Source organism: Pseudopipra pipra, chromosome 6, assembly GCF_036250125.1.
Source record: "Pseudopipra pipra isolate bDixPip1 chromosome 6, bDixPip1.hap1, whole genome shotgun sequence".
Lineage (NCBI taxonomy): Eukaryota > Metazoa > Chordata > Aves > Passeriformes > Pipridae > Pseudopipra > Pseudopipra pipra.
In genome coordinates, this window is record NC_087554.1 from 56,476,044 (window position 1) to 56,502,414 (window position 26,371).

At 51.3% G+C, this 26,371-nt stretch overlaps 1 protein-coding gene and 1 long non-coding RNA gene across 6 annotated transcripts; one reads left to right on the forward strand and one right to left on the reverse strand.

The window, feature by feature from the left end:
* Positions 1-25,741, reverse strand: LOC135416303 (uncharacterized). 3 transcript variants are annotated; one of them, XR_010431531.1, is made up of 4 exons: positions 25,404-25,741; positions 9,688-9,838; positions 6,566-9,193; positions 1-287 (listed from the first exon to the last, which is right to left on the reverse strand). It is a non-coding gene; the product is annotated as an uncharacterized LOC135416303 (long non-coding RNA). The 3 variants fall into 3 exon arrangements; XR_010431532.1 differs by having other exon boundaries at positions 1-6,695; positions 8,014-9,193; positions 25,404-25,738; XR_010431530.1 differs by having other exon boundaries at positions 1-9,193; positions 25,404-25,727.
* LOC135416302 (uncharacterized) lies at positions 14,098-24,587 on the forward strand. Of its 3 annotated transcripts, none has more exons than XR_010431528.1 (24): positions 14,098-14,795; positions 15,038-15,102; positions 15,223-15,780; positions 15,964-16,112; positions 16,390-16,537; positions 16,779-16,966; positions 17,054-17,191; positions 17,471-17,585; positions 17,758-17,895; positions 18,137-18,313; positions 18,438-18,584; positions 20,060-20,208; positions 20,486-20,633; positions 20,875-21,062; positions 21,151-21,288; positions 21,568-21,682; positions 21,854-21,991; positions 22,233-22,409; positions 22,534-22,689; positions 22,845-22,946; positions 23,351-23,453; positions 23,744-23,788; positions 24,079-24,392; positions 24,427-24,587. XR_010431528.1 is itself a non-coding variant. In XM_064659323.1 (23 exons), exons 1-23 carry the CDS (start codon positions 14,681-14,683, stop codon positions 24,168-24,170), a joined length of 3,489 nt encoding a protein of 1,162 aa, XP_064515393.1. In that variant the 5' UTR covers positions 14,098-14,680; the 3' UTR covers positions 24,171-24,587. The 3 variants fall into 3 exon arrangements, 1 of the variants encoding a protein (XP_064515393.1); XR_010431529.1 differs by having other exon boundaries at positions 24,460-24,587; XM_064659323.1 differs by having other exon boundaries at positions 24,079-24,587.
* Positions 25,742-26,371: the final 630 nt, after the last annotated feature.

Below are 26,371 nucleotides of genomic sequence, written 5' to 3' on the forward strand. Positions count from 1 at the left end.
TTCGTCTTGTTTAAATAATGAGTATTTATTTAATTAACATCTGCAACATCACTTTAAAAGGAGAGCACTGCACTGAAAAAGACATTTGATCAGTGAAGAATGCATGGCAACACCATAGCATTTGGTATTTGCTGATGTCAACCACCAATAGAGACATCCCTTCTCCAAAGGAGTGATGTGTTACTCAGAGGATGCTGATTTCATTCTCTGTCTGTCAGGAGTTTTGCCCATGGTAACAGGAGGAGCAGAGATAACGCAAGCCCCATGTTGGCCTGCCATTTCATCACCTATCAATGAGGTCAAGGACAAGACAAAAAAAGTCAGATTTAAACAGGCTGGTCCACACATTACTGAATGTTTATATTGCCTATAGAGAGCTGGGACACGAGGGTAATTGTTACACAGATGCATTCAAGATTGAGGGTGCACTGTAAAAGCTGCCTAGTTCTAAATGTGCATTGGGAGAGTGCTTGACTACATTCATCACTATCTTGGAATAATTTTATGTTAATTCTTTAAATGTCAGTTGTTCGGATGTTTCTATGTTGCACTTCTAGCCTCCAAGTTATTTCTTTTAAATTGTTGCATACACCATTTAACAGGTTCTATGCTAAAGGTCCCATTTTTTTAATATTGATTTTCTTTTATATCTTGCAGCACAAAATTAGCCAGGGCTCCTACTCAGACCCCTGTCACCGTTTTGTCTTTATTACTTCTGGTACATTTTCAGTGTTTTACATTTAAATTTGTGCACTTTGTTTTATTGTGCTTGTAATCAGCTTAATTTATTTTCTGTCTCTGTTTCTTCCTACTAGTTAAAATGGACACACACACTCAATGGCCATCCACTATCATTGAACCAAAGAGCACACATCACCCAGGAAAGTTCATTGTGGAGGTATCTAGGACTATTGCCTGAGTCATGTACTTGTCTTTTCAGACCTCAGAGATTACTAATTTCTGAAAGTTGAGTGAAGCCTGGCTGGGTTCAATCAGCTCATGTCTTTGTATGCTCCATCAATCTCAAAATGGGTAAGAAAACTGCTTAATAAATTCTTTAACAAGTAGTGTCCCTGTAATTAAATGAGGCCCAAGAAAAAAGTACTGCAGTAAGTGTTTTATCAGCTTCACATCCTTATTAAAGTCCTGAGCCTTCAAAAGCTTTCCCAGGTGTGTCCCAGGAGCACTGGGCCTCACCTCTTTGACTTTAAAGATGTTAGCTACAACAGACCATGGGGCTGGGGAATCACAGAGGGACTGTACCAAGAGGCAGATCCTGACTCCCCAGCAGGATGAAATGGACTGATATGCTTTACTGAGAGTTTGTCTCACTAGCTTAAGTCCATGATTACTGTCTTAAAAGAAGAAATCTGCAAAGCACAAATCCAAGCCACAATGCAACTGAACCTCCCTGCCTCTCCCAGAGCTGGGATGCACCACAGACACTACCACCAACTCTTTGCATGAGATTACACAGAATGCCAGAGCTCCCTTTTTGGCTGGAATATTTCCCCTCCTCACCTTTAAAAATTCATAGATAACTATAAACCACCTTCTACCCAAAGTCTCATTCAGTTCTTAGAGCATCTTAAAACAATTTACCCCTTAGATGTTTGCGGCATCACTTGGCAATTTCACCTCACGGTAGAACACCCAAGCCCAAGTGCTGCTGAAGCCACAGCTCAGCAAAAACGCTTTTTTTCCAGCTTTTTTCCAGCCACGTTATTTAGTTGCAGGTGCCTGAGGATGAGAGCTGCTTCACTTGCTGCCCTCTCCTGAGCCCAAGGGAGTCCCAGCCCAGGGCCCCCCAAATCACAGCAAGGCTCAAACTAGAGCCACTTGGGTACCAGGAGTGTAGCAGCCAGCCTGGATCACAGGGGACAATGCCTGGTTTAACCATGCCATTGAGAAACCCTCATGAGAGCCCCAGAGCAGTAAGACAACACACAGAGAAAACAGCGGAACCGGAGCAATCAGCAAAGCAGTGCGAGACGTCACAGGGAGGCCTCAGGTGTGAGCCACAGCGCTGCCAGGACTCACGAGCTCTTCATTCTCCCTCTCTTTGCAGAAGAGGAAAGCTCATCCTTGTAAACCTCCTTCCCAGGTGGGTTTAGCAAGGCACACCAAAAAGTGATACGCAGGGACATTGTGGATTATGGACCCAAGGCATTAATGCAAAAGGATTCGTGGTAGCCTGCAAAAACAGTGAGCCTTCGGGCTGCCAAAAGGCACATAAATAGGAAAGTACCACCACAGGCCAGATAATCAGCTGCTAAATGAGAACAGCTACTGCAGGCAGTGGAGCTGTGCTGATGGCTGAGAAGCCATCCTCCTTCCTCCTCTTTGTATTGGAAATCAGTCAAAAACGTAGCGAGGATATACCACTGGGAGTACAGCAATGCCCCGGTTTTGCCAAGGGCTCTTTTTAAATTTGTTATCATCTCCTCATGGGAGGGGAAAAAAAAAATCTTTCATCCTCTCTCTGAGCAATTGCAATCAAAGAAAAAAGCACGATTAACCCAGGATCACTCTAAAATCATACTCGTGTCACCACTTGACCAAATTCCCAAACTAACCCAATTCTCCAAACAAATAATGATAGTTTTAATATATACATTTAGCAAATGCAAGGATTTTGCTTTGCTATGTAAGTTTAATTACTAATTAATATTTATGCAGCCATTGGCTGGAATTCTGCAAGTCACATAAATAAATATTAACTTGTAGATGATTTTAAAAAAAATGCATCTGAAATTTATTTGTGTGACTCTCTATTATTTATTCATTAATTCATGTAGAATTCCAACTCCTCTTCATTCCAGATGGAGTGGGAGGGAAGAAGGGAGCTCCCTTGGGACTGATGTGCATGGTTTTAATTCTCAATTTAGTCTCCATCGCTACAAATTAAACATTTAAAAATTCTAAACAGGGTGTTTAGCAGTGCTGGCATGTTCAAATCCATCAGCCTGCAAGACCTGGCATTTCTTCAGGTGCATAATAGTACAAGTTGAGAGTAATATACAGGACCTGAGCAGAAAGGCCACCTTTTGTGTTGTGCTTTTGGCCAGTGAAGGAGTCCCTGCATCCAAACTCTCACTGAGGTCAGCGGGTGCTTCGCTCGCTCCAACGTATGGGTTAGAGGAAAAATCAAGGACTGAGGCTGCAGCAAGTTTCTGAATTTTGAGCAATGAAAATACCAAAGGAGCACCTTCAGGGGGTTATTTTGCTATTAATTTTTAGCATGCCATCAAAAATTTGAGGGCTTCTAATTGCAGAAATACCTGACTGGGGAATTCAGGCTGTTGAGAGCAGCCTGTCAGCTTGGCTGTGCACACCCATCCCAAGTGCCACATGTGTGCTTACAGCCCAGCCTCAGCCACCATGCATAGAGGAAGCATTGCTGCTGGTTCTGGGGCCCTGGTTACCACCTCTCCGCCATCCTGCTGTCTCTGGCTGGACATATTTTGGCAAACAACTCTTGCTACACTTCGCCTGGCTGCCTGCAACAGTGACGGCTGAGGGGAGGTGCTTGCAGAGGTCCCGTGAACATTGGAGAGGGAGAGAGGAGCACCAGCTAAAAAGCACAATCATGGACCAGCTCCAGTCTCTCTGTCTCAGTATTTAAAAGCAGGGGATTGGGACTGGTTTATTATCCCCCTTGCCTGGGCCATTGCCAAAGCCCAAGTCACACATGATTCCTCTTCCCAGGGTCCCCATAAAGCTCCGATGCGTGATAGCTCTCAGGAGCCCCTGATTCCCACAAGGTAAATATCAACTGAAAGAGAACAAATTGTATATGCTTAATTACTGAAGGGACTAATTAAACAGTGAGAGAACAATCCTTGGGAACAAATAGTGATGCAAGGGAGGTACAAGTACCCCAGTGACACTGTTGGCCTCATCTCACAGCTCCAGGACCACATGAGGAGCAGAGGAGGAGAGGGACAGCACTATGGCACATCTGGACTGTAGGAATGTCTGCTTAACAGCAGTGCAGCACAAAAATACTTGGACAAGAGGTCTGGGGCCAATACCTGAGAGACCACGAGTCTTTTTGCAAGTGTGTGTGCACTGCCTCCCTCCTGGATGGATTTGGGATTGAAGGACTGCTGCAGCCTGGCTCTGTGGGGCTAGGATGTGAGGAAATCTTAGGGTCTAAGATGAACCAATGTCAGGCAGGAAGGAGAAACCTTTTGGGTACTGAAAACCAGCAGATCTGACTTTTCTTAGTGTGGATATCTGGCTGTGGCCATTACCATTAAGGCAGCCCTTTAGAGCCAGAGAAGTGGAGTGAACACAACTCAGCCCTTCAAAGATCACAGGAAGCAAAGAGGCTACATACATCTTAAATCTTTCCAGCTGTCATGGTCCAAGGAATGGCTCCTTTAAGCATCTCTCTGATGTTTTTTCTGAGCTAAATTTCTTAGCTAAATGCAGTCATTTCCAAGTAGTCACCTCTAAAGGTGCTACCTTATGAACACAGGCTTGTGCAACCTTAAGACCTCAATAATTGAAGGCTATAACTTTTTAAGAAACAGAGATTCTTCCAGTTTAAACTATGCTGTATAAGTTTCCTGATAATCACACAGCACCACAGGTAGGACATTAGAAAGGAGAGATGGGGAGCATTAAGGGATGATATTGCCAAGCTTTTATGGTGGATTTTGCACATCTTCTGAAGTGAGTATTAAAACCCACAGTCAGCCATTCAAAAAGCCTGCAGAGATCAAAATCCCAACAGCTAAAATGATGTATGTCTGCTCCTAAAGGAACTTAAATAAATTGAGGTGCTGGCTTATACCCACAGCAATCCCCAAGGCACTGACAGCCCTCACTTCATTTTTAACCTAGAAGGAGAGGAGTTCCTAAAAATATCATCGAACTATCCACATTTTCTTGCAATCACTTGCAGTTTGTCTCTGTAGTTGAAGAGGATTGATGTCTCCTGGCATGGGAGGCTCACCAGGGTAGTGTTAGTGTTGCAGCATACCAGGAACAGAGAACTGTTTATCTTAATCGCTTGGCTGCTGCCTGGCACAGCCAACTCCTCTCTCTGTGCTGCTGCATTCAGGAGCTCTGTGGATCCAGACACAGCTTTATTTCCTGATTTTTCCATCCCATTTCATCAAGGCAGTGATGGCTGGAAACACTTGTTAGTAGCACAATTTCAGCCTCACACTACCTGAATTCTGCTGATAAGATTAAGCTATAGTCCGAGACCTTATTGGTTTATATTTCACAGCTACCAGGTATCTCCTAGAAAGCAGTTTCAATGCTATGTGGTTTACATCTATTACAACTGGGTTGCCAATAAAAATGCAAAAGTACCTTAAAACAATGCAATTTGAGGAAATGTCACAGAAATTCCATCTAGGTCTGTAAAAGAGTATATATATTATGGTGCAGGAGATAGCAAAGCTGTAGCGTTATTGAGACACTTAAAGTAATATCCCTTATTACTGCAGTGAGCCCACATTCATCTGGGATTTCATGTGGGCTGACAACAGTTCCAGCTTCACTCTGTCCCACACCAGCAGTGTGGTCCAAAGACAAAGGGTGTCCCAGCCCACCAGCATGCATTTGCCAGCTGGAACTTTGGAACGGCTGCAAAACTCTTTCTAGGGGATAGGGGAGTATGCAGAAAGCACCAAGGCACCTCTTTTTTGCTGGACTCCAAAGCCAGCCCTACAAGGCAGAGCTTTCTCAGTTGTGTTGTCTCTGCTGCCATCTTTAATCAGCAGCTACTGGGTTCTTGCTCCTATTTTTCTCTAATTACTTTTTTCTAAATATTTTTGTTGCTGTTTTTGGATCAGGTTTGGGGTTTTGTGGTTTTGGTTGGTTTTTTTTGGGGGGGGGGTTGGGTTGGGGTTTTTTATGGGGCTGCTGCCTCCTTGAAATAGCAGGTTGGAAATCTGTTCTGCCTCAGAATTTGCCTCCCACTGGGATGGAAATTTCAAAACTGCATGTAACATTGTAAACGTCATATTTCCCTACATGATAAAACTTCCAGGTAGATGATGCTCTCCTTGGCACTAGAGACAAAGGCCGTTCATGTCTGAAAAATTAGGCACATCTTCATACTTCATCCAGCTGACGGTTTGTGGGTTAGTTTTGAGCGCAGGGGGCGGGAGGAGCGCGGGGAGCGGAGCCCCAAACCGTGTCTGGGCTTCCGACTCCCTCTGCTGCCACGAGCCGGCTACTGCTGCCAGTGCGAGTCGGACAGGGACTGGAAGGATTCGGCACACCCAGCACCAGGCAACACAGAGGCAGGGGAGAGCCGCATTCCCACCGGGAAGTGCTTTCCCAGGGCTGGAATCTATGGGGAATAAAAATCCCCATACCTTAGATTATTTGCCAGAAAGTACTTGGAAGAATGAGGGGGAGAGAAGCAGGGGTCAGTGTCGCCTCCGGCACACGGAGCTGCGATGTCCCTCTGGGTGTCTGCATGACCCCATGACGCATTGGGCCAGCGAGGTCTCAGCCCAGAGAAGCAGAGTTCATCTGCAAAGGCATGCACACGCTCCACTGCCACTGCTTCCCATCCTTGGCTCCCCTAAGACTGTACCTCGGTGCCCTGAAACGGGAGGACATTGGCTTGTAATATGTTTCCTTCCAGAGAGGCAGCAGCTCCCAGTTCCTGCAAAGCTGGGAGAGCCCAGGCACTCCTCCAGGAGTATACATCTCCCCTCTTCTTGCTATCGATAGAAACCAGACCCACTCACTCACCAATTAGAAAGCAAATCTAGCTTGTTTGCATTTTATTCTACAAACTGCAGACAAAAGTGGAATGAAAACTGATCAACTTAATACTGTCACCTTAGAAAAGGACATCCTCACCAGAAAAACAGTACAGGCAAAAATCTGCTGCATACACACAGCTTGCAGACTTGTAGGGACTTTACTTCAGAGCTGCAGCTCTGGGCAAGGTCACTTCGTGAAATGTGAATAAAACTTCATGTATCACTTAGAAAGCATAGGGATGTCTCTCAAGAACCACTCCACAAAGTGTTTCCCTGCAGGGTGTGCAGCTCCTCTGGAATGACATAGGAGCCACTCGTGGGGCAAAGCCTGCAGACATGTATGACTTCTGTGTGGTAGTAATTACAGAGACTTTGGAAATGGAATCAAATCTGGAAAAAAAAAAAAACTATTTAAGACTTTTTTTGATCTGCTGAGTCTGAGAGTGCCCTTCTACTTTAACTGTGTCCATGCCCTCAGCATTCCTGGAGGCAAAAGAAGCACTGTTGTCTCTGTGTGCACCACAGAGAACTGAGAGACAGAGGACATAAGGACAGGCTTTTCAGAAGCAATTGGCAATTTCGAGTCCTGTATTTGGGATATACTACTTGAGAGAGCCATTCTTGCAGAGTTGAGGTTAACAGCTTTGGCTTGAATCCAGTTTAATTGCCCAAAACTAAACAATCAAACATGAAGGTGCTTAAAAAAAAAAATAAAAATCAACAGTCACTGTTGAAATATTGACCCAAATTACTTGCCCTAGGGGATTAGGATGGGGCCAAGTAGACTGAACTGCCTCCCGAATTGCTGAGTAGCATCCAAAAAGCCCAAGTCTCCATCCTTTGGAACACTAGATGTCTCCACAGATCGTGTCTCTGCAGCACCCAGAGCTCAGCTCTCAAGTCCTGCATGGCCTTCTAACAAAGCACATTATGTGAGGGGTGCAGGGGTTTCTTTAGCATCAAGGTGGCAACAGGCCAAATTACCTTCAAGAGCAGAGGGGCAAATCATGGACTTGTATGCTCGTATCTTCCTCCATCTCTTTGTACTCCTGAGCAAACATTTGCATCCAGCCTTCAGCAACATGCTGCCCACAACTGACTGAGCCCACATCTTACCTGTTGTTGTAGTATCTTTGCTGTGTCATCCAGAACTGACCTTGGGAAAGAGATCTTATGTATATTCATAAGTCCATTTAATTTCATCATTAGTTCTTCTGTATACCCAATTTATCACCATAACTATGTCAAAGAGTGAAGCATGCAATTTCCTTACCCATATAATGTTGATGCAGTGAGAAAACATCAGTGGAACGATTACTAATGTGGTGTTCTGCCTTCCTGACTCCCCACCTGAGGATAGCTCCAGAGGAGGAAGGTTTTCTTTCTCAGCCATGCCAGTCTATTAAACTGTTAAACTTAATGAAGTTGTTGTTCCACCAATTACTCTGTTTTTAACTTAAACATATGAATAAGTCTGGGCTGGGCTTGAAGTGGAATACTTCACAGAAGTATCTTTATTAAAAAATTAGAAAAGTGTTGAGAGAGCATTAGCATCATAAATCACAATTTGCATGTGACAGCATGTCAGCAAGGAACTGATGTATAAACTCCCAGTCGATTCCAAGAGCATCTGGATCAGTGGTTAGCTTAGGTTAGTCCTGCTGACAGAAACATGTTGATAAAAGAATAAGATTTATCTTTTGTATAGCTGTCAGTCTGCCAATCTTAAAATACTCTGCAAAGCCACAAAATTCCTATGTAACAGAGAAATCCCAGCCTGAAGAGCACAGTGACAAGACTAAAGGCACTCAGCAAGGTGGTAGCAGAGCTGAGCCCAACTCCCATGACACTGTTCTGCCCACAACAAAATACAGCCTCACATCACCTCCAAGAGTGACCAGTGGCTTTTGGGTCTCTCTCACTTGTAGCTCTGACTGTACATCTCAAGAGCTCTGCAACTGCCATCATGTTCCCAGTCACTTCCCAGCACTTCAGCACTGTTCCCAGCAGCATCCTGGTGCTCTAAAGAGCTCCATGCCCCTACCCAGCCAGCCCTGCTCCTACTGAGGCCAGTGACAAAAGCTGCTGCTTGGAGTCACGTCAAGGACAAGGGGGAGCAGCTGCCAGCTGTGTGTGCCTACGTGCAGAGGGGCACACTGCAGCTCCTCTGCTGCACACACACAACCAGCACCTGCATGAGAGCACGAGGAAAATGTATTCCTGGGACCTCCTGGGTAAGGCAGGGGCACAACAACCACCAGGACAAATTCAGCCACTTGTTTCAGAGAGCCTTGTAGGATCTATGGGCTTACAGCAGAGGGCAAAGAGCCTGTCCTAAACAGGCAGCAGAGACAATACCAGGGCAGTGCTCAGAAATGCTCCAAGGATCTTCGCTTACCACCCAAGACCTGGAGATGTGCACAGACATCATTAAGAAGATCTCCAAAGGCAGCCTGCAAGAAACAGACACAGAGCTGGTTCACTAAGCAGGCCTGGAAAAGCCAAGAAACACATGGAAAAACAGCACCAGAAGTTATTTACAAGGAAATGCAGAGGAGGACAAAGGACAAAGCAGAGGAGGAAAATCTGGTGTTAAAAAAATGCACCACAAATACTTTACTTCTGAATGGTAAAGGGCAGAGTATATCAGCAAATGACAGTGGTCACCAACAGTAATTACTGCAAAAAATCATTATGTCAAAGCTTCAGGAAAGAGGGAGGAAGAATTAATACTGATTTGAAGTGATACGAAATCAGAAAAAAGCAGATTATAAACAAGCAAAGGGACTGATGGTGAGCAGGGTGAGTTCCCAGGCATTTCTCAGCATCACACAGAAAACAAACCAAACCTGCAATTAGGCAAAGCAAAATTAAAGCTTGGCAGGATCCAAATACCCCTGAGGAGATTCTAAATTACACACAAGATGTTCAGACCTTCTAAAAGTACCTTCTTTGGCAGCACGGGAGACAACTGGATATATCACCATCAGTGAGCGGGGCTTGGAGAGGTGTCCCCACATGCTGCATAGCTGCCTGAGAGACAGCTGCCACACTGCACCAAGGGAGCAGTTGAGTCCCAGATCTGGGACATGATAAGCCTGAAATGGGAAGAAGAAGCAATAGGGCTGCCATTGGTATTGGATATAGCAGCTTCAGTAAAATTGTGTAATTTTGTAATCCAAGTGAGGCCAGACTTGGAATGAAATATTCATATAATGAAAACATGGGCAGAATGAAAACATGGGCAGAATAAAAACATGAGACCAAAGCAGACTACATCCCCAACCTCCTCACATCCAAGGTGCTAAAAGGCTCCAGTCTTCAAGCACATGAGCAGTCAGTAGGTACCTCCCTGACTACACAGCATGTTAAGAGAAAATATAATAAGAGCAACACAACAAATGCCAAAGGAAGCCCAAGGAAGTCTCCAGCCATGGCACAGTTATCATGGCAGCAAATGAGCTGTGCACTTGAACAGACCCAAGCAAGCTAAATAGTGCACTAAACAACCTCCATCCAAGTGTCTACCATGAAAGAAACCTTACCTGACTTGGCAAAAGGGTAAAAAAAGATATCCCCAGTGATGAATGGCAATGTTGGAGATTGGCACGAGCTACTAGGCAATGAAAGTGGACTCCTTACCTTGTTCTGAGTACCAGTATCTAAGTACAGATGGTTGAGACTGTCATTTGGGATCAAAAGTAGAGATGCCGCCAGCAAGACACACTAACAAGACTCTCAGGGATCCATGTCACTGCTGATGACATTTAGGGGTAGAGACGAGCAGACAGCTTGCTGGAAACTGTGACAGTTAAAGGGTACAACTGACTTTGTCAGTCAAAATAATAGGAAAGCAATTGGACCCATTTGACAATACCAAGCTGAAACTGTGTTGCTGCACTCTTCACTTGGTGATCTTCCAAGGGCAGTGTGGGAGAAGTTCAAACCAGGGCAAATCCACTCAAGGGGAAACCAGCTGCTAACCATGGCTGAATGCCCCAAAACACCCTCAACACTTGCTACTCAATGGGGCACACAGATGAGAAACTTGTTCAGATCAGTCTTGTGAGTAATCCCTGCTGAAACCAAGCCTGACTGGTCCCAAAAAAGTGTGCCTTTGCCACACTTCCCAGGATATTGCACCAGATGTCTTTTAGCAGTACTCAGCCCTCTCCCCGCCGCTGGCAACCCTGGCACAGGCAGCCTGGTTTCATCACTAAGCCTTACTTGCTGTACCATGGACTGGCCTGGCCACCAGCAATTAGTCCCTGAGGAAAGGGTTTATTCCACTTGCAGCTGACTCTCTGCCAGGGCCATCAATGCTTCAGATCAGGGATGCTCAGGACCTTACTAGTACCCTCATGGGTGTTAATCTGAGGAGAGCCAGCCCTGGCACCACGGTACTAGAGGTTCCTATGTGCCACATGAGCAATGGGGCACCCCTTCTTAAAGGCTAGGCCTGTCACCTGGGAGAGGTGGTTTTGGCAGCAGCAGGCAAAGCACTTGAAGATTAACCCCTGCTCAGGGGCACTCCCCATGGAAGCACAGGGAATTTTGCCATGGACATCCCCTGTGGGCTGAAACACACCTTTGAAGACAAAAACCAAAGTCCTCCATGGGGCTTTGTTGGTCCTATGTCCAATATCGTCCCGAAGTCACCTGCTGTTGTTTTCCAGGCCCATAAGCGGAAGAACATGTCAAGTGGCAGGAGCCACAATACAGCTCAGAGAAGATTGCCAAAACAGCCTGTGGAAGGGGGGAGCTCCCAGCCCTGCACCACAGAAGGGACAAGGGGAGACCTGGGGATAGGGGGAGTCAGTGAAGACCCCTCAGCATCCCAGGAGAAGGGGACATCACTGGGTGCCAGTGAGCAGAGAAACCCCCCGTACCAGCTCCCTGTCTGCCTCTCCTCCTTCCCCAGAGCATGGAGCTGCGCTGTGCCTGTTTTTTGGCAGCTTTGCAGCACTGGATGCAGCTGCCCCACGCTGTACCCCATTTCTCAGTGGTGTGAATGGGATCTGCAGAAGCCAGAGGCATCTGATCTCTCCAGCTAGCCAGAAAGCACAGGTCAAAGCCTGAGCTGGTTGTTTCTCCAGCTGAAGGAAGGCAAGTGACAGGAGATGTGCCACAAAACTCATCTGTGCAATGCTACACCAGCAGTGCCCTCAGTGCACACTCAGACAGGCAGAGGGAATCTATGCATCAACATCAGCACTTTGGGGCATAGGATTCTGGGGGGTTTTTTCTGGTTTGGGAACCCTAAAGCTGGATTTACAGTATTGTCAAATCACAGTACACAAGAGGTCTGAAGAACTGGGAAGTTCGCAGTTCCTTCTGGGAAGATGGGTATGTTGTCAGCCCAGTGAACAAATTACAGCCAAACCCCTGCTAAAGCAGAGTTGCTCACGAACTGTATTTGCACTTTAACCCTGGTAGCACCTTTGCAATGTTTTCCCATTAAAACTCTTTAGTTAGGCACTGATTGCATTATTCTGAAATAAATCTTGGAGTTCAAGGCTGTTTAATATCAAGGGTTGGATTTGGATCCAAGCTGTGCATGTATAACCACACAAACCTCATCTGAGCTGATTCTGCTCCTCACCTGCATGCTGAAGACAGTAATCTGCATCCCCCACCACATCTGCCATGTGCACTCTGTGCTGGTGCTTGACGTGACTAGAAGCCCAGAAAAATCTCTTACTGATGCAGCTCAGCTGAAACCACAGCGGCCACAGTGATACAACTTCAGAGATGCACTCTACCTTAGCTGAGCTGGTACAGCAGAGCAAAGGCATGGCCATCAGGATCACCTACTAAGACTACAAGGGGTGGAAGAGCTCAGTGACATGGGACCTCTTGGAATGGAACCACTGCCAGCCAGCGCCAACTGGGCACAGCAGGATCTACCTCCCAAAGCACACAGGTCCCATCCAGGGCTGGTGGGGAAGGACCAGGCCTCTGAGAGTCAGTCCTGGGAGAGAACCCACCCTGACCACCAAGGGAAACCCACAATTCTTAGAAGACTTCACCGGGGCTCGCTCATGGCTGCAGGCAAGGTTTCAAGACAGCCTGAACTTTAAAGCACCCGCATGAGTGTCCATAGGATGAGGCGGAAGGCCTTAGAAAGGCTGGAGCACTCGCTCTCTAAACTCCCAATCATCCAATACAGATTTTACTTTGCTTAGAGCTCTTCAAAGGCTTTCCTGGCCAGTTAGCTATCTGCACCAGAGCGAGGATTAGTGTTTTAGCAAGATCCTCACTTGTTTGGGCTGCTTTTGTAACACTGGGGGAACTTTTGTTCCTTGAGAGCTTTTACCCCTTACCAGAAATAGTCTATTCTTATCCCTTAATAGAAAACAGTTTGCAAACCAAACAACACTCAGTTTTGGTGCCTCTGTTCATTTTTTGAAACTGACTCTCCTTGCACCATGTGAAGGCAAATGAGTTGCAGGTATGAGAGGGGAAGCAAAAATTCCAAATATGTGACATTCTCCGGTCCTCCCAATGGAGTTAAATTGGGAAGTTTGCAACGTCTTTCAACTCCTTGTGTTGAGTAATGGGAAGCAATGCTTTCCTGAATTTAGGATTATTAAATGCCAAATTCTTCTGTGCCTTCACAGCAAAGAGGTTTTTGTGCTGCAGGTAATCACTGCCATGGAGAAATCATTCCAGCAAGGAGCCACAGCTTCTGCCCTCTGGCAGACGCCAAGCAGTGCCACCAATTGCTGCAGCAGCTCCTCCCAACAGCCCCCCGCAAGAGTGCAGACATCAATGCTTCTTGGCTCTGGCTGCCCTCTGGCAGGGAAGTCCACAGGGGCACAAGTCTTTGGGGCAGGAGATGGGCACCACTCCTGCCAGGACTTGGGGCAGTGGCAGGTCTCCTTTGGCAGGGACTTGCCAGACCTGCCAATTTCGGTGCAGCCCTGGCCAAAGGGGTCAGAGCAGCATTCGTGCCCTTGCCCACATATTTGCTTCTCTGTGTAACACCCCTGTGTTTGTGATGGCCACCAGCCAGGATTTCTCCCAAGGAGGCCATGCCAGCTTCTGTGGAGGCCCCGTGCCTTTCCTGCTGCGGCTGCGTCGGCAGCCAAGGGGGCTGCTTCTGCTGCCATGAGCAGGCACAGGAGGAAGTCTTTGCTCCTTTTTGGAGACGTTCCTAAAGTTCACACCCAGCTGTCTGAGACACTTTAGGGAATGGATTCCTTGCAACCTGGGGCAGGTTGGCTGGGCTGGGGGAGGCCCCTGGGCACGTGGCAGTGTGTCACAGGGCCCTTTGTGACACGGTGGTCATTGCCAATGGGATGGGGCAGTGTGTCCAAGGGCCCTTTGTGACATGTCCTGATATAGGTGTTTGGCAGCAACACGGCCACGCCACTGTGCTCGGAGCACGCGTCTGGACAGGACGGGACAGAGCGGTGCTGTGAGGAGTTTCCTTGCAGCCAACTCGTTCCTCACTGACCCGAAGCATTTCCGAGGATTCTTCTTCTATCAAGATCTCTCGAGGCCAGACCACAGGAGCTGGTGACCCGGAGCTTCTCTGAGGCACCACCACTCCTGGTGGAAGGCGCCCTCGAGGCCACGCCACGGGAGTTGGTGACCCGGAGCTTCTCCGAGGCATCATCACTCCCTGTGGAAGGTGCCCTTGAGGCCACACCACGAGACTTGGGGACCCACAGCTTGTCTGAGGCGTCTCCAATCCCTGTGGAAGGTGCCCTTGAGGCCAGACCACAGGACTTGGGGACCCACAGCTTGTCTGAGGGGTCTCCAATCCCTGTGGAAGGTGCCCTTGAGGCCAGACCACAGGACTTGGGGACCCACAGCTTGTCTGAGGGGTCTCCAATCCCTGTGGAAGGTGCCCTTGGGGCCATTCTGCAGAACTTGCGAACAGGGGCTTTTCCGAGTTGTCTCTCCTGCAGGTGCCTTCGAGGCCAGACTGCGGCATGGCGGGGAGACGCTCCGGCCTGTGCAGGCTTCTCAGGAAGAAGAACGAAGGCCCTGGGCCTGCCCCAGCACGGCAACCTGAGGAGATGCAAAACTTCCAGCCCCTGCAGCAGGGTGAGTGCTGGAGCCGGGCCACAGGGCTGGTGGCTGCAGCCAGTTTGGCCCCTTCCCGTCCACTGTGGAACAAGCCCAGGCAAAGGGCAGGGGGAAGAGGGGCCAAGGCTGATCCCCCCAGCATCCGTGCTCCATCCACTGGGCATCCCAATGCTGGCCCTGCCTATGGAGCGCTGGGCTGGGCTGTGTTCTCTGCCATCTCCCACAACCCCACAGCCCTGACTGCAATTGCTCTTTGGCAGATCCAGGCCAGCACCGGACAGAAGAGCACGTCCGTGCCCGCGGCCGCTTCCGCAGAGCAGTTCAGGTACCTGCAGCCATCTCCACCTGGGCTGCGCCTGCTGTCACCGCTCACTGCGGTTGGAGCACTGCTGTTGGAGCACTCCATCGGAATTTCCTCTCTTCCCTGCCCTTTCTTCTCCTGCAGAGGTTTCTGAAATTCATAGGGATTCGGCGTAGAACACCCAGGACCACACCACCTGAGGGCACGGCACAGCCTGACACCAGGCCAAACGACCCCAAGGCAAAGGCTGATGTCGACTCCACGCTGACAGATCCCACGGCCACCTCTGACACTGCTTTGACCCATGACCTGACAAGCCCTATCACCACACTGACCCATCTCATGGCGACGGCTGACATCGCACCGATTCATTGTGCAGCAAACTCGGACACCGCTTTGGCTGATGAGACAACCACCTCTGGCACAGCACCGACTGATCTCATGGCAAAGGCTGACATTGCACCGATGCCGATGGGTGGCACATCAAACCTTGACGCGGCATCAATGGATGGCACAGGAATCTCTGGCACTGCCATGACTGAAGAAGTAACAAATGCTGAAACCACACCGACTGATCTCATGGAAATGTCTGACACCACAACTGAGAGCATCGGGAACACTGACACCACACCCACACACAGTGTGACTGATGCTCCCAATTTGGACTTTTTCAAGGAAAAAGGTGTCTCCAATCAGAAGCAAGTAAGCAGTCTGTGGCCAGGGTTCGAGTCCCCCAGGGGTCTTGTGGCACCTCAAGTAGGGTCTGCTGGACCCCTAAGCCTTTGAGGCCAGCACACTGTGAAGGGAAGGGAAGCATTTCTCGGGGGAAGCTGGGCAACTTGCTCACTCTGGCAGCTCTCCAACTCTCCCTCATTCTCCCTCCAGGTGCCAGCCATCGTGAGGTACATCCACCAGTGCCTCACGTTCCATGTGTCTCCAGATGTCAGCCTCCACAGTAACATTCTCAGCCTGGTTGGTGCACACCCTCGTCATGTGGTGACGTCTCTCCTGCACTGTGCCCCAGCGTGTGACAGGTACAGGGTCCAAGAGCCCTCCTGGCTCAGGGCTCACCAGCCTTTAGAACCCATCATCCCAGAGAGCCTGTCCCACCTGCTCTCACAGACAGATGAAGACTTCCAGGACCCTCTGGCTCCTCCATTTCCCAGCCCTGGCATGTCAGCCCCCAATCCTGCTGACACGTGCCCTCCCTGCCCCTCAAGGCACCATGACTCTGTCACCCGGGCCCCCACAGCTGCCCTGGCCAGGGCACTGTGGCCGAGAGCCCCCTGACACAGGGCTCTGGCTCCACAGAGCTGCTGCAATGATCTGGAGGACCATCGCCTCCTCAGGAACGACAGCAGAGAAGGTGCTCCCAACACTGCTGCAAGTGATGGAGGACTGGCCACTGTACAGCCTGTCCTCCTCCGACAGTGACAACAAAGACATCTTTGCCCTGGCTGTGAGTTTCTGCAACTGGCCTTTGCTCCTCCCCAGGTCACCTCTCCAGCGGCTCTCCATCCTCCCCCACCACTGCATCTCGCTGCCTCAGGCATTGGGCTACAAAGCTGGCTGAGGGGCAGGTTCAAGGCCACCAGGCCGGCTCCTCCCCCTGCGTCTCCCCTGCCCTCTCCCTCCCACGCTCAGGCCCTGCTCATGGACGTCTGGCCACTGAGCGCTGTCTCCACGTGGTTTTATTGCAGGCAACCCTGGCACTGCGGATGATCATCCAGGAGCCCGAGTGCCAAGATGCACTGATGATTTATGCCCCCCAACTCCTCGTGGCTCTGCTTTTCCAAGTCTACATGAGCACAGAGCAGATGCCAGAGGAGGTCAAGACCTTCTGGAGGCAATGCCGGGAGCAACATGATCTTCCCAATGACCCCAACAGGTGCTCCATCCCAGTCTCTCTCCCTCCCATGCCCTCGGGGCTGCGCCCACGGCTCCCAGCATGACCTGGACTTTGCTCTGCACACAGGTTTGCAGTGCAGACCATCAAGGCCCTGCTCTGCTGTCTACACTGGGAGAATGAGGTGGTGGCAATGGAACGCAAGCGTGGCTGGGACACCCTCCTCCATCCTGACACCCACCACCATGCAGTGGGGCTGCTGGCCAGGTGAGACATCCTTCTCCCCACCGCCATCATCATCTCTCCCATGGGCACGGGGCACCCCACACAGCCCTTGTGGTCATGGGCCAGAGGGTCTTGGCACCAAGGGATGGACGAGCAGTTAGGAAAAGGAAGCGAGAGGAGGGTGCACAGGAAGAGCCACCTCCCAAAGAGCCCATGTCCCATCCAGGGCTGGTGGGGAAAGACCAGGCCTCTGGAAATCAGTCGTGGGAGAGCTTTGACCACCCTGCTCAGGGTCGATGGCTCCTTTTTTTTTCTTGACAGGGAGATGCACAGTGTCTTGATTCCCTTCTATTCCCTGATCGCAACCCACCTGCTCGGGCTGCTCAGCAGGGAGAAGCCCCACTGGGAGCTGCCTGCCCTGGCCTTCCTTGTTGAGGTGAGCCTGATGGCAAGCACTGCCTCACCCACCTGCCTACCCCCTCTCTGCCCTCTGGCAGCCAAAGGTGCCCAAGATGTTGCCTGCAACCTGTGCTGCTGCCTGGGCCCAGCCCTCTGTGGCTCTGGGCTCCTGCTGCCCAGGCACCTCATCACTGCTCTCTGCCTTCCAGCTCCTGGACTATGTGGAGGGGAGAAAATGTCACGAGAGTGTCCTGCCAATCCTATCAAGGCACCTGCAGAGCCAGTGCCCTGAGAGCCGTCACCTGGCGCTCAGAGGACTCCTGGTGCTCAGTGTGGATCCCTCAATGGTGAGAAGGGGACACCCAGCTGAAGCCATACTGGCAGCCTGGGGCTGGGGAGCTCAGTCTCTTGGGCTTGGCTGGGCTTTGGGAGCTGTGGCAGCTGCTCCCAGCTCTCCTGCCTCCCTCTTCAGCTGCCTGAGCCTTGTGGGACAGGCCTTTTGGGCAGCAGTGTGGGGTTGCACTGCCAGAGAGCTGTTGGTGGTGCAGCTGTTCAGGGCTTCACAGCACAGCACTGTCTTCCACACAGGCCGAAAGCATCTGCAGCCTGGCTGAGCACCTCGTGGAGCTGCTTCATGATGGAGACGGAGATGTGGTCGCCATGACCCTCTCTGTATTCCTGAATATGCTCCAGGACAAGGACATTGAAGCATTCAGCTCCACTGCCCCGAAGCTGGCTGAGGCGCTCCGGCCACTCTTTGATAACGTAAGGCTCTGGGTGCCTGGTGCTGCCTGGAAACTTTGTGCCCTGTGGATTTTCAGGCCTGTACCTGTTCCTGCTGGGCCTGGAGTAGCCAGTGCTGAGGTCTTTTTCTCCTCTTTTATACCAGGACAATACCCATGTGCAACTGCTCTCTGTTCGCCTCTCCCGGGAGGTGATGGAGTTGCTTGTGGAAGAGGGAACAAATACGCAGGTGCATCACAGCCTCGTGCCACTGTTCTTCCGCTGGCACAATGAGAACCAGTGCGTGGCAGAGGTGAGCACTTGTGGGCTCTGGTGTTCTTGTGGCAGGGGGCTCAGCTGCCTCCTGCCCTGTTGCGTCGCAGGCTCCAGCCTTCTCCTGATCTTGGCCCAGGGATACACATCCTGTGCCCTGGGCTGTGATGCCATGTCCTGGTTTCTGCTGCCCTGTAGGCCTCTCAGGGATGCTAGGTACCCACTAAAGCCACTGTCTCACTCCTCTCTGCAACTGACTAGAGCAGAGAAAATCCAACAAAGGATTCAGGAGTTAAGAGCTGAGAGAGATCACTTACTGATCACCGTTATGGGCAAAACAGACTCAAAGTGGAGATATTAACTAAATTTATTACTAACACGATCTGAGCAATACAGTGAGAAGAAAAAAATACCTAAAAACACCTTCCCCCCACGCCTCCTTCCTTCCAAATTCTACCTCCTCTTTCACCAAAGAGTTCAGGGAAACAGGGAATGAATCTTATGGTCAGTTGTTGTTTCTGCTGCTGCTTAGGGAGAGGACTCCTTCCCCTGCTTCCTGTGGGGTCCCTCCCACAGCAGACACTCCTTCAGGAACCTCTACAGCATGAGTCCGTCCCACGGGCAACAATTCTTCACAAAACTGCTGCCATGCGGATCCCATTTCCGTGGGGTGCAGTTCTTTGGGAACAAGCTGCTCCACCTTGGGTCCCCCACAGGGCCACAAGTCCTGCCAGGGAAACCTGCTCCAGCGTGGGCTCTTCTCTCCATGGGCTGCAGGCCCCTGACAAGACCCTGCTCCAGCATGGGCCTCCCACAGGGTCACAGCCTCCTTTGGGCATCCACCCGCTCTGTTGTGGCTCCTCCATGGGCTGCAGGTGGATCTCTGCAGCCTGCTTCTCCTCCATAGGTTGCAGAGGCACAGCTGCTTCACCATGGTCTGCACCAGGGGCTGCAGGGGAACCTCAGCTCTGGAGCCTGGAGCACCTCCTGCCCCTCCTTCTGCACTGACTTTGGTGTCTACCTTGTTGTTCCCATCTTCTCACTCTGCCCTTCCCTGGCTGAAATTTTCCTCTGTGCAATAACTTTCTTTCCTTGCTTAAATATGTTATCATGGAGGCATTACTGTTGTTACTGATTGGCTCAGCCTTGTCCAGCAGCAGGTCCATCCTGGAGCTGGCTGGCATTGGCTCTGCCATACGGGGGGAAACTTCTAGCAGCTTCTAAAAGAGGCCAGCCCCGTAGTCCCCCTGCCAGCAAGACCTGGCCACAGGAACCCAACACAGCCCCCAATTTAGATTTGTCAAGGAGAAAGATATTCCCAATCAGAAGCAAGTAAGCAGCAAGTGGCAACAGCTGGAATCCTCCAGGGGTCTTGTGGCACCTCAAGCTGCATCTGCTGGTCCCCTAAGCCTTTCAGGCCAGCACACTGTGAAGGGAAGGGAAGCATTTCTCGGGGGAAGCTGGGCAACTTGCTCACTCTGGCAGCTCTCCAACTCTCCCCCATTCTCCCTGCAGGTTCCGGCCATCATGAGGTACATCCACCAGTGCCTCACGTTCCACCTGTCTTCAGATGTCAGCCTCTACAGTAACATTCTCAGCCTGGTTGGTGCACACCCTCGTCACGTGGTGATGTCTCTCCTGCACTGTGCCCCAGCGTGTGACAGGTACAGGGCCCAGCTGCCCTCCTGGCTTAGGGCTCACCAGCCTTTAGAACCCATCATCCCAGAGAGCCTGTCCCACCTGCTCTCACAGACAGATGGAGACTTCCAGGACCCTCTGACCCCTCCATTTCCCAGCCCTGGCATGTCAGCCACCAATCCTGCTGCCATGTGCCCTCCCTGCCCCTTAAGGGATTGTGACTCTGTCACCTGGGCCCCCACAGCTGCCCAGGCCAGGGCACTGTGGCCAAGACTCCCCTGACACAGGGCTCTGACTCCACAGAGCTGCTGCAATGATCTGGAGGACCATCGCCTCCTCAGGAACGACAGCAGAGAAGGTGCTCCCAACACTGCTGCAAGTGATGGAGGACTGGCCACTGTACAGCCTGTCCTCCTCCGACAGTGACAACAAAGACATCTTTGCCCTGGCTGTGAGTTTCTGCAACTGGCCTTTGCTCCTCCCCAGGTCACCTCTCCAGTGGCTCTCCATTCTCCTTCACCACTGCATCTCCCTGCCTCAGGCACTGGGCTACAAAGCTGGCTGAGGGGCAGGTTCAAGGCCACCAGGCCGGCTCCTCCCCCTGCGTCTCCCCTGCCCTCTCCCTCCCACGCTCAGGCCCTGCTCATGGACGTCTGGCCACTGAGCGCTGTCTCCACATGGTTTTATTGCAGGCAACCCTGGCACTGCGGATGATCATCCAGGAGCCCGAGTGCCAAGATGCACTGATGATTTATGCCCCCCAACTCCTCGTGGCTCTGCTTTTCCAAGTCTACATGAGCACAGAGCAGATGCCAGAGGAGGTCAAGATCTTCTGGAGGCAATGCCAGGAGCAACATGACCTTCCCAACGACCCCAACAGGTGCTCCATCCCAGTCCTCTCTCCCTCCCATGCCCTCGGGGCTGGGCCCAGGGCTCCCAGCATGACTTTGGCTTTACTGTGCACACAGGTTTGCAGTGCAGACCATCAAGGCCCTGCTCTGCTGTCTACACTGGGAGGATGCGATGGTGGCCATTGAATGCAAGTGTGGCTGGGACACCCTCATCTATCCTGAAACCCACCACCATGCAGTGGGGCTGCTGGCCAGGTGAGACACCCTTCTCCCCACTGCCACCATCATCTCTCCCATGGGCGCAGGGCACCCCACACAGCGACTGTGGTCATGGGCCAGAGGGTCTTGGCACCAAGGGATGGACGAGCAGTTAGGAAAAGGAAGCGAGAGGAGGGTGCACAGGAAGAGCCACCTCCCAAAGAGCCTGCGTCCCATCCAGGGCTGGTGGGGAAAGACCAGGCCTCTGGAAATCAGTCGTGGGAGAGCTTTGACCACCCTGCTCAGGGTCGATGGCTCTTTTTTTTTTCTTGACAGGGAGATGCACAGCATTTTCGTCCCCTTCTATTCCCTGATCACAACCCACCTGCTCGGGCTGCTCAGCAGGGAGGAGTCCAGCTGGGAGCTGTCTGCCCTGGCCTTCCTTGTTGAGGTGAGCCTGACGGCAAGCGCTGCCTCGCCCACCTGCCTTCTCATCTCTGCCATCTCACAGCTGCAGCTGCCCAGGATGGTGCCTACAACCTCTGCTGCTGCCTGGGCCCAGCCTTGGGCGGATCCGGGTTTTTGCAGCCCGGGCACCTCATCACTGCTCTCTGCCTTCCAGCTCCTGGACTATGTGGAGGGGAGAAGATGTCATGAAAGCGTCCTGCCAATCCTATCAAGGCACCTGCAGAGCCAGTGCCCTGAGAGCCGTCGCCTGGCGCTCAGAGGACTCCTGGTGCTCAGTGTGGATCCCTCAATGGTGAGAAGGGGACACCCAGCTGAAGCCATACTGGCAGCCTGGGGCTGGGGAGCTCAGTCTCTTGGGCTTGGCTGGGCTTTGGGAGCTGTGGCAGCTGCTCCCAGCTCTCCTGCCTCCCTCTTCAGCTGCCTGGGCCTTGTGGGACAGGCCTTTTGGGCAGCAGCGTGGGGTTGCACTGCCAGAGAGCTGTTGGTGGTGCAGCTGTTCAGGGCTTCACAGCACAGCACTGTCTTCCACACAGGCCGAAAGCATCTGCAGCCTGGCTGAGCACCTCGTGGAGCTGCTTCATGATGGAGACGGAGATGTGGTCGCCATGACCCTCTCTGTATTCCTGAATATGCTCCAGGACAAGGACATTGAAGCATTCAGCTCCACTGCCCCGAAGCTGGCTGAGGCGCTCCGGCCACTCTTTGATAACGTAAGGCTCTGGGTGCCTGGTGCTGTCTGGAAACTTTGTGCCCTGTGGATTTTCAGGCCTGTGCCTGTGCCTGCTGGGCCTGGAGCAGCCAGTGCTGAGGTCTTTTTCTCCTCTTTTATACCAGGACAACAGCCAAGTGCAGCTGCTCTCCATTCGCCTCTTCCAAGAGGTGATGGAGTTGCTTGTGGAAGAGGGACCAAAGACCTTGAATATGCAGGTGCACCAGAGCCTGGTCCCCCTATTCTTCCATCTGCACGATGAGAACCAGTGCGTGGCAGAGGTGAGCACTTGTGGGCTCTGGTGTCTCTGTGGTAGGGGGCTTGGCCGTCTCCTGCGCTGGTGCCTCGCAGGCTCCAGTCTCTTGGTCTTGGCCCAGGGCCACAGGTGCTGTGCCCTGGGATGTGATGCTATGTCCTGCTCTCTGCTGCTCTGCAGGCCTCTCGGGAAACACTGCTTTGTGCTGCAAGTTTCCTCAAGAGGAGGGATCTCGAGCAGGTGCTGAGGAGACAGCAGCCCATCCAGTTCTGCGATTGCCTGGTAAGGACGACCCCCAAGGCCCAGCCCTGGGCTGGACAAGCCCCCAGCCCCAGATGCCCAGGGTGTGGGGTTGGCCCTGTGCCCCTGCCCACTGCTGCACACACCTGTGGGACACCAGCCTGCACCCCACATGCTGCTGCCTTCCCTCGGCCCTGCAGGCTCTTCTCCAGGCTCCGCTGCCCCCGAGACAGGGGACCGCTGGAGCCCTGACCCAGCTGGGCCGTGGGGCAGGGCAGCCCCATGGCTCCCCGGGAGCAGGCAGTCCCCTGCTCCCTCCAAAGCCCAGCACCACCAGGCCACAGGGCTCTGTGGGCAGGGCAGGCCATTGCTGGGCAGAGGCAGCGCCTGGCCAAGGAGCAGAACCTCAGCCAACCCTTCCCTCCATGCCCTGCTGCTCTCTCCAGATGGACAAGGACGTCAGCCGAAGGGATGAGCACCTGCACCAAGCCCTGCCATATCTGCAGAGCCCACAGCAGCCCCTGCGAGAGGTGGCCGTCAGGTTCATGGGTGAGCCACAAGCCCGCGGTCCCTCCCCACCCTGCTACAGCTCGGCCCCAGCCCCAGCTGCTGCAGCGGCAGCAGGATGCGGCCCAGGGATGTGCTGTGGAGTCCCGAGTGCCCTGGCGGCTGCTGCCACCCTCTGCCAGCCACCCCCTTGGGTGTCCCAATGCGGGAAGGCCCCGAGCTCAGCCCCGCCAAGCCAGGAGGCCATGTGGCCAGGCTGGGGGGGGAGCAGGCCACAGCAGTGCTTGGGGGGAGCTGTGCCGCTGGGGCCCTGACACGCTCTCTGTTCCCAGGGGTCGCCGCATGGCACATGCAAGACCTGCAGCCCGTCATGAAGGGTGAGTGAGGACAGCAGGGTGTCCCTGCAGGCTGCTGGGGAGGAGCTGCAATCCCTGCCCCACCTGCACAGGGTTCTGCTCCCTGCATGGAGGAGGGTAGTGGCAGGCAGAGCAGAGACACATTTCAGGGTCATGGGGGGATTGAGGGCCAGTACCTTCTGACTCATCCTGGTGGGCCATGCTCCCTCCTGGCCATGGCAAGAGCTGGCTGGGATGGCCCTGGCAGGCAGGGCTCCTCACCTCCCCACAGATCTGGGCTCTGACTGTGGCTCCCTTCTTCTCTCTTCCAGCCCTGGAAGCCATGACCGAAGACGACTGCTCCTCCTACTCCACCATGCAGAATGCAGTCTTGTCTGCTTTTCGACGGGCAGTAACTAAGTAATCTTCTCCAGCAAGATAACCAATGTGCCTGGAACAGCACCGGACAACAGCAAAGACACCACTTCTCAGCGGTGCTGGGCTGGACCCAACTGAGCCTGACGGCAAGGCCAGGCAGCTCCTGGCCTCTCCATCCCTCTGTACAGCTCCCTCCCTATGTACAGCTCCCTCCCTCCCTGCCTATTCCCTTCTCCTGCCCACAGTTCATCCCTTTCTTTCCCCTTAGGTTAAGAAGATTCATCCCTCCCCTTTTCCCTTAGGTTAAGAAGATTCATCCCTCCCCTTTCCCTTAGGTTAAGAAGTTTCATCCCTCCCCTTCCCCTTAGATTAAGAATATTCATCCCTCCCCTTCCCCTTAGGTTAAGAAGATTCATCCCTCCCCTTCCCCTTAGATTAATAAACATTTGCTTTCTCCCCCTTAGCTGCATCTTTGTCGAAGTCAATCGGCACAAACCCTGAGCCCTGCAGCACACAGGCTCACTCCTGCCTTTCTTTTGCCCCTTGCACCTTGGGCACAGACACAGAGGCACAAGGGCAGTTCAGGCTGCAAAGATCCCTGTCCTCAAGGTCCAGTTCCACAACATTAAGTGGAGTTAGAGATCTTGCTGGACACACTCAAGGCCAGTGAATTAAAAGGCCTTTACCCACACACTTAGCACATCTCTCTATCTGGGCTTTTTCATTCATGGCAATATCAGTTTAGATCAGTCTAATTAAAAAAAACTCACTCATTTCCCACCATCTCACAGGGACAAAAGTTCATAAAATACATGTCTAGCCAACAAGGGTTAGAAACTTTTCCCTCACCAAAGACCAGATGACTATTTCAGGCCACAGACTGCATCAGCCCTAAAAATCAACACTGCAGGAAGGATGAAATGAAAGAAACAGCACATGAAATGAAAGCAATGTGCATGCATCCTTACTAGAGCATTATTAGGACTGATATTTTAGTCATGCAAATAAGGCTACCACCTCTGCAGCAGAGCAGTCCAATCCCACATGTAGCCAGTCTGGGGCAAAGAAATGCTTGATACTTTAGCATCTACTAGATGACACAGCAATACTTGTCACGAGTTTGCCTGCCTCCATCCCGGGCAATGAAATGGGAGTTTCTGCCTAATTTCTCTTCCTGCCTGCAGGACACTGAATTAAAAACTTACCCACAACAGGTCCTGGCTCAAAGTAGTTAGCTCAGCCACGTCACTGAAAGATGGATACTCATTTGGGTACTCACTAAGTCATAATAAGGCCAGGTTGTCCTCTCTCAGCATCTTGTTTGCTGCATGGAAATAGCCAGTCTGTCGAGCTGCTGCTGTAGCACCTCTGAGCATCTATAATTCATGTATGTACCCTGCAAATGTTGAAAAATATGCCAGAACTCAAGTCTTACATTCTTTGTTTTGCCTATCTGCATTTCCATGGCATCAGCCAGGTCTGCTGTACCCTCCTGGACCCCGCAGGTGTCAGGGGCTCAGCACCACCCACCCGTGCTCATTTGGATTTTTGAGTATTTTCTTCAGCTACAAAAATGCTCTTTCCTGATCTCAGATATGCACTGTATGGCATTTGGAATAAATATCTGCAGCTGCCTTTTTGATTTTTTTCCCCTCTTCTCCTTTTCCTGGTAACATTATGTTCTCCCAGGGAGGAAAAACATTAGCTTGTTGCTTGGGATGATTCAATTACTCAGCAGTAGGTCAGAGAAAAAAACAAACATTGGATTCTTCTTCTTGCATCTAAGCAAAATCCTTGCTGGAGCACAGATGAACTGGAATTTCAGAGAGCATCTTAGGACCAGTAGCCCAAAACTACTGAAATAGTTTCTTTAAAATGCTTTGTTAAAAAAGGATTTATCTACAACCAGTAGCTAAACATTCATCTTCTTAAAAATATCTGGATTCGTTACTTATTATCAGGCCTAAATATTTTTCCCATTACTTGGAAAGAGGTGTGAAATTTAGCTAACACATACAAACCCTGAGTTTCATTAATAATGATGTCTGCTTTTTGGAGAGTCCCATTCTCCTAGTAGATGTTTGGATAAACTAGAGCCAGATATAGACATCTCCCACAATTTTCTTCAAGATTTTGTTCAAAGGAAGACTGTGCGTCAGCATTTGCTACCCCAGCTCTACACTTTCCCTGGATGTTGGCACACATGAAGCGTTGCAAAAGCTGGCGAGAATTTATATTCACACAAGC